This window comes from Xenopus laevis, chromosome 6L (genome assembly GCF_017654675.1).
Source record: "Xenopus laevis strain J_2021 chromosome 6L, Xenopus_laevis_v10.1, whole genome shotgun sequence".
NCBI lineage: Eukaryota > Metazoa > Chordata > Amphibia > Anura > Pipidae > Xenopus > Xenopus laevis.
The window spans coordinates 149,335,144-149,348,830 of record NC_054381.1 but is presented as its reverse complement, the minus strand read 5'-3'; the positions used below and the strand labels follow the sequence as shown (position 1 = coordinate 149,348,830).

The window sequence follows — 13,687 nt, the reverse complement described above, 5'->3', positions numbered from 1 at the left end:
CCAGCTTCTCTAGCTTGGTCGTCCTTGTGCAGCCATGAATGTGTTACTATTAGCCAAAAACCATGAGGGTTGAAAACGTACCTCTTCTTGGGCACCAGAAGGGTTAATGTAAGTGACTATATAGTGGCGGATGTTTCCGTCGGCCATTTGCCATGATACATGCAGGCTGGACGTGGTTTCATCATCGATCAACAGGTTTCTTATCCCTAATCGGACAACTGAAAGAGAAATACATTTATGATTGTTAAAATGTCATTATTGATAATAAAGGGATTGTTTCTATTGGCAAGCACAATTCATAAAAAAACCTATGTCTGCCGGGACTAATCTATATCTGTTTTGTTCACTTATCTGTGCCAACATTTCTGGCTGCACCTGCTCAGGGGAATCGGGTGGAAGGCGAAAAGAGCAGTGCACTTAAAGGAGAACTGAACACTAAAAATGAATGGCTAAAAATGCCATGTTTTATATACTGAACTTATTGCACCAGCCTAAAGTTTGAGCTTGTCAATAGCAGCAATGATCCAGGACTTCAAACTTGTCACAGGGGGTCACCATCTTGGAAAGTGTCTGTGACACTCACATGCTCAGTGGGCTCTGATTGGCTGTTGAGAAGCTAAGCTTAGGGCTCGTCACTAATTATCCAGCAGAAAATGAGGTTTGTCTGTAATATAAGCTGATGCTTCAGGGCTGATTATTAAATTCTTTCTATTTTTTATTGTTTTCCTAAAATGTTGGTTTAAGAAATGAATTTGCTTTAATCCCCTTGTACTTCCCAGCAGCAGCTCTGCTTTGTCTTCAACTGTTTAAGCTGTTGTGATACCTTATTTGCTGGCATGTCTCACCATGCACCATCTGAGAAATACCAGCAACTAATGGGTCAGTTAGTAACAAGAGGGTCTGAAGCTGATGCCGAGAAATACCAGCAACGTATGGGTCAGAGAGTACTAGAGAGGCTAAAGCTGATGCTGAGAAATACCAGCAACGTATGGGTCAGTTAGTAACAAGAGGGGCTGAAATGCCAGCAGCATCTGTTGGCAACCGGACTTGCTGAGCTGCACTTGGCAGTCACATTGCTTTCGTGTCTGGACAGGCACACGGTGTTGAACTGATTTTATTGTGTGTTTCTTTTGCTGCAAGTCTGCTGCACCTTTTGCTGCAACTGTAGGAACCCTGGGGTTATGGCATGTTCAAGGCATTGGTATCTCCAGTGCTTGGTGCAACTATATGGAGCGTGTTTGTACGCATGTACCTTTCATTACATAAGGGAACCTACCTCTTGCTGTTACTAATCTCTCAGTCTATGGTCGGAATCAAGGCAGAGGAACCCTAACACTATGATGGTTAGTAGCAGTTTATTCATGCAACACTTGGGGGGCAGTTACCTGCGGTGGTGACTCTTGCAGTAGTAGCCGCAGTCGTGGTCCTTGTCACTGTAACAAAAATGTTGTATTATAAAATACATTTCTGCTTTGATAGAAGTTTCCATTATAACTAGCAACAAAAACATTTTTCCCAAAATAAATGCCAAATTATCTACAGTACCAGTACCATTAACCAGCCATTTCCATAGTTTCCAGGCAGAGGTGTCCAAGCAGTCCCTGGCCCTGCACATAGTGGGGCCCCGCAGATTAACAAATTTAGGAAGGAAGAGTTAGAGTGCAGGTATAGTAGGATCACATGGAGACACAGAAGGGAAGGGTGACAGTAATATTTTAAGGGTAATGTATTAAAAGGGTGCTGCATATAAACCATGACAACCAATCAGTGGGTACTATTTTATAGTCAACTGTTAGTTGCTACGGGTTACTAGACCTGGTCCAGAATTGCCCTATTGATTACATTACCCCAAGTATTTGAAGTTTGTCTTATCCAAGGCCCTTCAGGCTACAGATCCTACAACTGGGACTTGACATTCAACAAATGAAGGGCTACAGGCTGGATAGTTGGAATGGAAGGAGACAAAGTAGTCCTTACATGTGGTGGCCATGGCAGCTAAGGCGTCACTCTCCGTCTCATCGCCGAATATGGCAGTTAATGAGACCTCGTACTCCGTGCTGTGCGTTAATCCATCAATGAGATGAGAGGTGATATCGCCATTCAGCACAATCTATAGGAAGGAAGAACAGGCAAACTTTACACAAGAACCAAATAGTCTGTAGCTGTTGGTACTGTCAGTAAGACTAGTAAAGAAAACACCCACTGACTTCGGCTGTTGTTGGGTGCAGTTTTAGAGACGAGATCAGTCATGTGATTAACTGCTACCCACAATAGGCCATACTAAAATAAATGGATCTAAGCCAATATTAATGGAGACCTAATGAACAAATTTACCTCTTGAGATTCCCCACCACTCAGCGGCGTCCATACCAGTCTGTACATCACGATATCTGAAGCAAATTGTCTCCAGTACGCTCTGAAACTGTGTGTGGTTATCTCACGGACTTCCAGGCTCTGGGGATTCGGTACCTTTACTGAAAATTCATTGGATAAATTAGTTGTCTTTTACCAAATGGTGCCATATAAATGGTAAATGAATGCAGAGTTGTGATAGGAGAGAAGGGATTTCTCAGCACTTCATCATTTTATGTGAATCTGAACTTATTTGCAATGGAAGAAGAAAGGAAGCATGTTATGCTTTACACTATTTTTCAATTTACTTTACCCATTGCGTTAATGAAGTTGTGGCCATTCACACGCCGGTTTTATGGTTTTTAAAGGGTACAGGTCTGGGGTAGTCATAGTCTGTTTTCATGGTTAGGGAACACCAGAGCCTTGAGGCTGCCCAGTCATGTTTATTGATTTTAGGAAAGAACAAGAAATAAAAAAACATTCTTATGGTGTCACTTACATGTTGTGAAAGTGCCGGTTAACGGCTCCGATTCTCCTTCATCAAAAATGGAGAAGATGGCGACGGTGTACTCAGTGAGGGACGACAGCTGCTTCAGATTGTAGGTGGACACTCGATCAACTACCACCTGCCAAGCAAAGGAATTGCAGATGTCAGAACTCGCAATGGGAAGAGATTGACAGGATCTCAGCAGGTTCCCAGGCTACTGGCCCATTTTGCTGCCCTTAAGTAGCCACAAATGGAATTCCAAAATAATCTGGTAGAAATGAGCTGCTATGGTAGCTTGGATCTTCACTAGTTGAATGGCAAAAACAGAACGACAAAAATGTGACTCTATTACATGCATACGGTACAATATAAATCAGCCAGGACAAGAAGAAGTAGAAGAAGCCATGGACAATGCAAGAAGTCTGTAGTCTTTAAGCGTTAAAGTGGACCTGTCATCCAGACATAAAAAGCTGTATAATAAAAGTCCTTTTCAAATTAAACATGAAATCCAAATTATTTTTTTTATTAAAGCATTCATAGCTGTTGTAAACTTATTTAAAAAGCTCAGCTGTCAATCAAATATTTGCTGCCCCTCCTTGCGGAGCAGACAATTACTTTCACTTTCCATTCAGCACTTCCTAGATGTCACTGCTCTCCCCACATTCCCCCAGTTCTCTTCACCATTTAATTGTGTAGCCAGGGCATGGGGATGGACATCAGGTCCCCCATTCTGGTGCACAAACAAGATTCTGAGATGATACAAGGCTTGTCTTAATAACAGTGTCCACAAAATGGCTTCTGTCTGCTTGTTATAATTATGAATTCCCAGACTGAAGGCAACAAGATTCAAATAATTTATATAGTGTAATTAAAGTTTATTTTCCTTGACTAACTTAATAAAATAGGATTTGGGTAACGGGTTCCGTTTAAAGGGGACATAATGAAAAATATTTGTTGTAGAGCCCCAAAATGCCTGGGTGGTTCTGGCATTTTGGTGCTCTAAATCTAATATCTTTAAATAGTAAATAAATATATATTAAATAAAAATATAGACATTACAGATTTGGGGGTATTGTATGGAACACTTTGTACCATGCCTTAAAGGAGAACTAAACCCTAAAAATGAATAGGGCTAAAAATGCCATATTTTATAAACGTAACTTATTGCACGAGGCTAAAGTTTCAGCTTGTCAATGGCAGCAATGATCCAGGACTTCAAACTTGTCACAGGGGGTCACCATCTTGGAAAGTGTCTGTGACACTCACATGCTCAGTGGGCTCTGATTGGCTGTTGAGAAGCTAAGCTTAGGGCTCGTCACTAATTATCCAGCAGAAAATGAGCTTCCCCTGTAATATAAGCTGATGCTACAGGTTTGCTGATTATTAAATTCTGATGCTAATTGCACTGGTTTCTGTGCTGCCATGTAGTAATTATCTGTATAAATTATCTGTATAAATTACTAATCAGCCTTATATTGTGACATTTCTATTCTATGTGTACTGTATATTGTGAGTGGGTCCCTAAGCTCAGTAAGTGACAGCAGCACAGAGCATGTGCAGTGAATCAGCAGAAAAAAAGATGGGGAGCTACTGGGGCATCTTTGGAGACACAGATCTTTACTGCTAAAGGGCTGTGGTTGCCTTGGGCTGGTACAGAAACCCATAATATAATAAATAACATTTCTAGCTACTTCTTTAGTTAGGTTTTATTTCTCCTTTAAGTCATGTTTCCTTAATGTGGATCATCATGCTTTATGGCTAACTTTTTAAAAGTTATATAAAAGTTTAATTAACCTAATAGAATTGTTGTTCTATCAGCATGGATTTATCCAATAGTATATATTTTACCATCAAGTACAGGCTTAATTACAAATACATGTGCAGGTGCTCTAACATGAAGAGTGCATAGTGATGCCATTCATTAGGGTGCTTGCGCCCAAACATGATCCTGCACATTCACATGGTGCCGGTCCATCCTGATGAATGTTGCTCCATTTCAGCAACCCACTGTGGGAGCTATTGCCACCTTGGATGTGGCAGTTGCTCCACGGTTCCCACAGCAGGTTGCTACAGTAGGTAAACTTGTGCCAAATGCCCAGACGTGTGCCCAGTGTTTTGTCCAAAGCTGTTCCTTGTACTTCCACTTGTTGTGCTCAGGAGCAAATAAACGGGGCACTTTGGGTCTGAAATTGCACTTTGCACATGGCACTTGCATTTGTCAATTTCCCCTTCTGTCTTATTATTACAGAGCAAATCAATCAAAACCAAGATTTTCTTTAAAAAGGAAAAGGCATTCCGGTATTTCAAATCTTTCTGGATAACAGGTTTCCAAACAATAGATTGCATGCATGTATTTATAAAGCATCAAATTACCTGATTTTGGCCTGATTTTCATTATTTCATTATTTCACAACTGGCAAAATTTTTTTTAGCGGGTGAGCAAAAATCATGACGATGTTCCTGATCATGAGAAACATATAAGTGGGTGTAGAACGCAAGTAACTCACATCGTTGGTTTCTGCCCCTCCGGTTTTAACGTACATAATCCGGTAGCCATTGACTCTCTTGTTTGAGTGATCCCAAGATACTGTGGCGGTGCTGTGCCCAATGGATGAAAATCGAATGTTCCGGGGTGGGCTTAAAGGTACTGCATGGGCATACAATGAAGACACATTAAAGGGATTGCGTAAACTGTCAAACAAACAATATCTACTTGATGGGTGCCTATTTCTTCAGAATGGAATGAAATACAATTTTTAAAAAATCGAAATTGCCTTATTTCAGCTGGAATAAAACTCACAAGTATAGCTGCCATTACTGGCAAGTAAAAATGTAGGACACACCCAGATTCATATAAACCCCACCCAGTTGCATCCAGGGTATGACCCAAGATCTTTGTGATCAGACCTATAATAATAATAACAACAAAGTATGCCCCTGTCACGCAACATAACAACCAATCAACAGTTAGCTTTTACTCATCCATTAGAATATTGATGTGAATGGAGTGTAAAGAAAAAGTACAACAAATAAATGTTCAACCCAAATCTCTAACAGCCCATCAAGCTGTCATAGCCCTGAGCTACTTGGGTGATACCCCCTAAATTAGGGAACCACCAGACATTAAAGATATAGCGTTTAGTGAGAAATGGGTGCACTGGGGTACATTCTATCTCCAGTAAGCAGTTACTCAGGAAACCCTGCCCTGTATTTCCGTTAAAGGAGAACTAAAACCTATAACACAATATAGCTAGAAAGGTATATTTTATATGGGCACTTTGCTGACACTGTTTCCCGGTGGTAATTAATGGAAATGCATGGAGCAGAATGGAAAGGCCATTTGATCATTGTGACTCCGGCAGTGAGTACGGCAGCAATCTAAGATGTCCGTGTGCTATTGTTCTTCAACACCAACAGTAAATCAACATAAAATGTAACTTCTCTGCTTCTATGGACAAGGCTCTATTCTAGAGAGAAAGCTTTGAAATAGGACAAGTCCTGGAAGCAGGTAAAACGACATTTTCCATTAAAAAAGGTCATTGTGAATTAGTCCTTTAATGCTACATTACATTCATCTCAAAGTAAAACAATCCTTGACTCTGTCTCACTTCAAAACATGACCCAATGTCAGATTGACATGGCTCAAGAACCTTGTTGACAAGGAAGGAATTAGCTATGGCTGGCCAACAAAAGTCAGATTTAGATGCATTTAACCTATGCAGATTTCCCTAAGGGTAAGGACACACGAGGAGATTCAGGGAGATTTTGTCGCCTGGCTACTAATCGTCTCGTTTTTTGAGCAACTATCTCCCTGAACTGCCTCAGCGTTTTTCCCCATAGGCCACAATGAAAAGTCGCCTGCGTTAATGCACACACGGCGATGCGTTTTCAATAGTTGCCTGAAATTGCCTCACTGAGGCAACTTTGGGCAACTATTGAAAACGCATCGCTGCGTGTGCATTAGCGCAGGCGACTTTTCATTGTAGCCTATGGGGAAAAACGCTGATCTCCCTGATAAATCTCCCTGAATCTCCTCGTGTGTCCTTACCCTAAACCCCTTTCAACTAATAACCTTCAATTAGGATGCTCTAATCCTATTTACGTCAAACAGGGTGAGAATACAACAAGTCAGTATTAAACACTATCTATTGGTCTTGACCTTAAGGGCAGGGGCACACAAAGCTACTGGAGGAGATCAGTCGCCCATCAACAAATCGATTCTTCCTTAGACGACTAATCTCCCCAAACTGCCTCCCTGCCGGCTAGAATCTATATCGATGGCAGTGTGCCACTCGGATAGCCTTTCTTTTTTCGAAATCGGTCCTCGATGTGGTCCTCGATGCAGGAAAAATCAAACCTGCCCGATTGATATCAGGCTGATTCTTGGTCAGGTATCGATTGGGGAGACCCGTCAGATATGCCCACACATGGGCAGATAAGCTGCCGAATCTGTCTAAAGGACCAATATCAGCAGCTTTAATCTGCCCGTGTATGGCCACCTTTATGTTTGCCATAAATGCACACAAATCATTGTGAACCCATAACCTTTATTTACTCTGCTTGTTACTCTGAGCATGAGGTCCTATTTTGGCTGACTACTATCCTGCAGCTTCTGTATATGCAATTGTGTATCACTTACACGTTGTCTCCTGCGCAGTGAGTGGGTCACTGGCTTCTTCTCCGAACATGGCATAGACTGTCACTGTGTATTCTGTGTTAGCAGTCAGGCCATCCAACTCAACATCTGTGAGTGACCCCTCGACTTTCATCTGTAATATAAGACACATATTAGCACCCACCTTGCTGCCCCTTGAACACGTAGTGAAGTATTTATGAGACTTTACCAAGTAACTTAAAGCATCCTCTAGGGTCACTTTGCCCTATGTTAAGTATTTGTCTAATGGAACCATACTAGTTGCATGCACCAACCTAGACCAATCTGGCTAACAAATATGACCCTTTAATTTAGTGCCATATTTGTCCAATAATATAGCCCCCATTTTGCAGTGTAATTCTTTGCCTTGAAAACTTTGGGTGTGCCACTAGGTGAAATCCATAAATAAATATGGAGCAGGCACTCAAATGAAGGCAAATCTTCCATCAAATAGTTGAAACAAAGTGAAAAGATTTATTGTGTCCTCCGCCTTGCGCGTTTCGTATTTGTGCACAAGCACATTTACTAAGGGTCGAATTTCGAAGTGGTAAATTTTTGAGTGAATTTAGCTGTTTTCTATCGAATTCAAATCATTCAATCGATCGTAGAAATTGTTCGAATGATTTTCAAAAAAAAAAATTTGACTTCTAAAAACTTAGCCAAATACTGACTGGGTGAAATCCATGTTGGAACAAAACTAGTGCAGATTTGAAATGGGGTGAAAACCTACATCATTATGGGTTTCATGTGGGTGGGGAAAGGGCATTCAACTCCCTTCAATTGTGCACAATTATGTGGATGCAAAAAGATAACGCAGGTACAAATATGCAAAGGGAGAGGGGTATTAATGTCCGGTTCGTTCGTGGTTACGATGCTACATGGGCCTGTACTGAACTATACATGAATACTTTTAAATTCATTGTAGAAATAGTTGGAATGCCAACAAAAATTCTGCTTTACTGTATTTCATTTCAAATGTCATAGCTTACAGCTATTGAGAGGATTGGCTGGGAACACCAGTAACAGCAACAAGAACAAGCAAGTGTAGTCAGCAATTATGCTAAGGATCCAATAGAGCTCAGTGCCTGAGGGATGGATTATCAGTCTGCTCTTGGGTCAGGGAGTTTGCCAGCACTTGGCTTTTGCACTCGTTATGTAAGACAACAGAAAGAGAAACCGCAGCTCAGTTTTATGTTACAATATAGGAAAATGGGACCCCTGTCCTAGGGCATAGACCAGTTAAAGGTCCCTGGGGGGGGGGGGGGTGCTATTGAATGTTGTTAAACACGCATCTGATTGGTTTCAATGGACTGGGGCAAAATTGACATCATTACAAAATAACTACCAGGCTATTACACATTACACTCTTTTTTGTAGCCCAATAAGCTCTTCTCACCGAAGTGTAAGAAAGTGTTACACGGGTGCAATGATTTAGCCTTAAAAAATGCTAACTTCAGGGTCACTCGGCCAAAAGGCCCAAAGTAGTACGAAATCTTTTGACCTGTCTTTGTCCAAGGACTACGCCAGACCCCTTTGTCTCCAACTTCCCTGGTCAATAGGCCTGGAGGAGGCAAGGGTCTTCAGACCCCTTTGCTGCAAGACTGTTTGGGGGTCCCTTTTTCCATCCCCCTCAAGCCAAAAGGCAAATGAAGGGTCAGGAACACAAATTGTCCTTCAGAGAGGGCTCAACAGCGTATGTGCCATTTAATAAATATATACATTTTATACTACCTGAGTATTTGAGGAAAAGCAACTTATAATGATAAAAAAGGATATTTATTTTTAATGGATAAAGAAATGACCTCTTTCTCATCTGCTGCTAGCCCTTCAGTAAGAGGAGCGTATAAGATCATGTAACCAGTAGCACCAGCGACTCCGACCCATTTAGCTCTCATACTTCTGTGGGTGACATCGTATAACTGCAGATCCGATGCCATGGGCAGAGCCACTGAAATAAAACCAAGGCAATAGAAAAAAACAAGTTAGCCTTCAGATGTCAGTAGGATGCTGGGATGTGGTGTGTTTAATTAAGTCATGGGATACAAATGATATCATTAAGCATCATTTATCAGTCATGACATCACAGACAGGTTTAAATCATTTACTTACATGTGGTTTCAGAGCCCCGAAGGCCTTCACTTGCGCTGTTAATATAAACAGCAAACACGGCTATCTGGTATTCTGTTAGGGACATCAAGTTCTTCAGCACAGTGGTAGAGACACTGCCATCAACTACAACCTAAATAAAAAAGAGTGTATAGGACAGAGAGATTGCATACGGCGATTCTACTACATACTGCGTCTCCAGCCCTGATGAAAAAAGATGGTTGGCCTTACAGAACACATTTGTATTGAGGCTTTTTTAGTTCAAGTCCCCTTATAAGGTGCCATTTTGAGTTAGGGCCACCATGAGCTCATAACAAGGATATAGATATAAAAAAAACAGCTGTATCGGCAGTTAAGCTGTTTTTTCATGATTATCTAGAGTAGACCAACAAATAAGTGTCACCCCATATTTTACCCTACCTGTCCCCCAAGGTGGTTGCCCAGGAGCAGCAAAGAGCTGTGGCAAGTAGCCAATCTCTCCAAATCTCACCCTAACTTGTCTTGAGGCTGGACTTCCCCAGCCATTGCTCTTGGTCCCACTAATGGGTGGTCCTGTTTGGGAACCACTGCTGTAGAACCACAAGCATGTTTACTGGGAACAGAGAGCAGGTTAAAGGATACCTTTGGACTTCTCCAAAGATAAATCTATCTAGCTGCCTTCTCTAAATGCCAGGTATGCAACATGAAGTAGATGAAGTGAGTGTTTTGGGAAGGGAAAGTCGGGGTGGAGGGAAGGAGAGGGGCCAAGTATTCTTGTCTAGGGTGCAAGTACCTCTGATAAATAAAATATAGGTTTGATTTTGCTGGTGGAACATGAAATCTTTTCACCCTTACTCTGACCCTCCAAACCAGTGCTTCCCAACAATGGGGAAGGTTCTTCAACAGTGTAAGGGAGGTTTCAGTTGAAAGCTTATTAGGGTGAGATTTGGGGAGGGTGACTATTTGCTCTCCAAGATACACCTAAAAGCCCAGCTTGCATGTTAGGGTTAGATTTGGGATGAAAACTTGTTTGTTGTCCTAGATATTCTCTAAAACATGATTGAATGACTGATGCACCAATATTTTTCTATATCTATAATAAGTGGGCCCTGGCCAAAGGTTCCATGACCAAGGGAGCCTTAACTGAAAAAGTTCAACAACCACTGCTTTACACAACCCAAAACCCTATGGAAAGCAGGTTGATTATTATGATCCCCTATCCCACAGTTCAAGGAGATAATGCTCATTAAAGTTGTCTAATGACCATTATAAGTAAGGAGGTCCATGAACATAGGTCAAGTTATTTAACTATTTGGGGAATTGTTCCAAATGTGGTACTTGTGGGAAATAGTTGGGTGGCAGTTTATTAAACCTTATGTCACACAAGAGTTCTAGTTTATCCCATTAGAGAGTCTAATATTAATTTAAGCCTGAAGAGCCCAAAAATAATATGCGACTTCTGTACTGAGGCATTGTGTAATCCTTGTCATAGTCTATGTAGACTGCTAGTCATTATTATTGTTATATATGTTCAATGCTAAGCATGCAAATGGACTTGTCCTTAAAAGCAGATACAATAGTAGTGTGCCGCTAGTATCATTACCTCTTCTGGCTGCCCTCCTTTACTTGGATAATATACAACTCTGTATTTCTCAACTTTTCCTGGTGCATGAGTCCAACTAATACGGAATCCTCTGGCTGTGACCTCCGACGTGACCAGTTCTGATGGAGCTCCAGTGACTGAGGTAACTGTGGTTCCTGGAAGGAATAACTACTTATATTAATGCAATTAAAAGCATCATTATTCTTCCATATCTACAGATTTATCTTTTATAGATTATGTAATGCTGAAGGAAAAGTCTGTGTCTGTGGAATGATGTGATTCTAAGTCTGTTGGGAATTTGGGCAACTATTTATATTCTATAAATAGAATGTAGACCATGTAGACCATGTGCAATTCCTATAAACCTGGGAATTGGAGGGGAATTTTTGGATGCATAGACACCGCATTTAAATAGAAAAAAAGCTTGGGACAGCAACATGTGCCATTAGCGAAAAACGACTTTGGGTATGTCAATCCTTGAGGTGCCTCTTTGTATAACTCCAGGTACATTAGTGAAAATGAACGCTTGATCACAATTTTAATGTAAATACAATACGCCAGGACTGTGAACACATTTATAAAGCATTGTTTTTCTAGTCCATAGACTATGGATTGTGTTTGATGAGCACCAGTCATCTCTAATGCCCTTTTGTACAGAACATAGCCTCCAGGAATTCTGGTTGTCGCTGGGGAGACATCAAAATGAATTCATATTCTTCCCTATCATGTTCTTCTGCTGTACAGTCGAATTATTCTCTCCAGTTGAGTTACTGAGGGTGATCATGCAAATGATGTTTAATAAAAAGTCTACCTTTTCATGTTCCATGTCATTTCAGCACATTCACAGTTATTAGATTGAGTAGCGCCTGAGGAGCTCTGACATGCCCACACACCTCTCTAACCTCATGAAACCCCAGCACTATAAATCTCTTCCATTCCACTTGCATGATATTCCTGGTATTCCACATTATTCTGCCCCCAGGTGGATAATTTACATCTTTCTTTCTGATTTTCTCACCTCTGATTTCAATTTCTTGTTCTTGTACTCTCTGACACACGGTCCTTGTGAGTCCATCCACAATCGTGTCCATGACATTAAAATCAGCAACATTGTAAACGTGAGTGCTATCAGGTTCCGAGGCGATCTCCTTGAGTTCATTCAGGTCCGCATTTTTTACACCTTAGCCGGCAACAAAGAAGGAACAATATGGAACAGTAGGCAAAATGCAACAGCAGATATCGCATTTGTTTTATGCTTTTCAATAGCCGGGTGAGTTACCAAGTATTAGTGGCCATATATAAGTTGACACTCAACTCAACAGTTTGTTAAATATTTAAGGAAAGATACTATATTTTGAGAGTCTATTTTGCCATTCAGTAAATACAAGCACTTCCTTCCTGTGCATTCAATGGAATATATCAATCAGAACTAAAGTTGTGGAAGATGTTAAAAATTCATCATCTCTTACCGACTGCAAAGAGTTCAATTCCAGCATCTTTCAGGCTTTTGGCTGGTGGAATAACATCATCTTGGGACTTCCCATCAGTGACCAAAATACCAATTTTTGGAAGCCCCTGCCTTGCTCCTGATTCTGGCTTAAAACTGTTTTCCAGAATGTAAGTCAAGGCAAGCCCTGCGAAAAAAAGTGTGGTTAAACAGAAAATCTAGAAACAGGTAAGGAGTTTAGAGTCCCATTTAATTATAATTGCTCAGCGACAGTCATCCAATAAAACCTGTGCTGGTAGCAAGGCAGTGGCATTGTCTAAAATTATTGTCAGCAATATTCAAGGTATTGTAGTAACCAAAAAAAATTGATGAAAGAATTCTAAGAGTCAGAGATCTACTATAATGCTCTATACCAAATGTGAAAAGGGAAAAAATCCTTAAAGGGGAAGGAAAGCTATCGAGGTAGTGTATTGCCAGTAGATTATCCACAATAGTGCAAGCTAGAATGCTATATTTAGTCTGTAGAATGTTTTACCATACCCGAGTCAATAGCTGTAGAAGCTCTCTGTTTGTTTAGGATAGCAGCTGCCATATTAGCTTGGTGTGACATCACTTCCTGGCTGATTCTCTCCCTGCTCCCTCATAGCTCTGGGCTCAGATTACAGCAGGGAGGGGTGGAGGGAGGAGAGAGGGGGAAAGGGAAAGATGAGCAAACTGAGCATGCTCAAGCCCATGCCCTGGAGGTTTAAACTGGAAGAAGGAAGTCTGATACAGAAGCCCATGTGTACACAATAGAAGAAAAGACATGCGGTGACTCAGAGCAGCATTGCTTTGAGGGTTTACTGGTGTATTTATATAGACCTTTCTGATAAAGCTTACTTAGTTTTAACCTTTCCTTCTCCTTTTATAGAACAATTACCTGCCACCAGCATTATTCAACTAACCCAATCCCATTCCTCAGGAACTATTACCACCCAAAGATGGCCAAAGCTTAGTTTCTTGAAATGAAACTTTTCTCAAAAATGGGTTTGGATGGGACTAGCAGAGAACACCAGGAGC

General features: G+C 41.0%; 1 protein-coding gene across 5 annotated transcripts in view; it reads right to left on the bottom strand.

The window, feature by feature from the left end:
* Positions 1-13,687, bottom strand: part of col14a1.L (collagen, type XIV, alpha 1 L homeolog) — a 106,840-nt gene that overhangs the window by 58,721 nt on the left and 34,432 nt on the right. For all 5 annotated transcript variants that reach the window (XM_018268234.2, XM_041566622.1, XM_041566624.1 and 2 more), the window contains 12 exons: positions 12,651-12,815; positions 12,200-12,361; positions 11,182-11,336; positions 9,603-9,732; positions 9,296-9,441; positions 7,479-7,608; positions 5,347-5,486; positions 2,852-2,978; positions 2,335-2,474; positions 1,978-2,110; positions 1,386-1,433; positions 82-218 (listed from right to left, as the gene is read on the bottom strand). In XM_018268234.2, the coding sequence (XP_018123723.1) occupies positions 82-218; positions 1,386-1,433; positions 1,978-2,110; positions 2,335-2,474; positions 2,852-2,978; positions 5,347-5,486; positions 7,479-7,608; positions 9,296-9,441; positions 9,603-9,732; positions 11,182-11,336; positions 12,200-12,361; positions 12,651-12,815 (1,613 nt within the window). The remainder of the gene's footprint in view (positions 1-81; positions 219-1,385; positions 1,434-1,977; positions 2,111-2,334; positions 2,475-2,851; positions 2,979-5,346; positions 5,487-7,478; positions 7,609-9,295; positions 9,442-9,602; positions 9,733-11,181; positions 11,337-12,199; positions 12,362-12,650; positions 12,816-13,687) is intronic.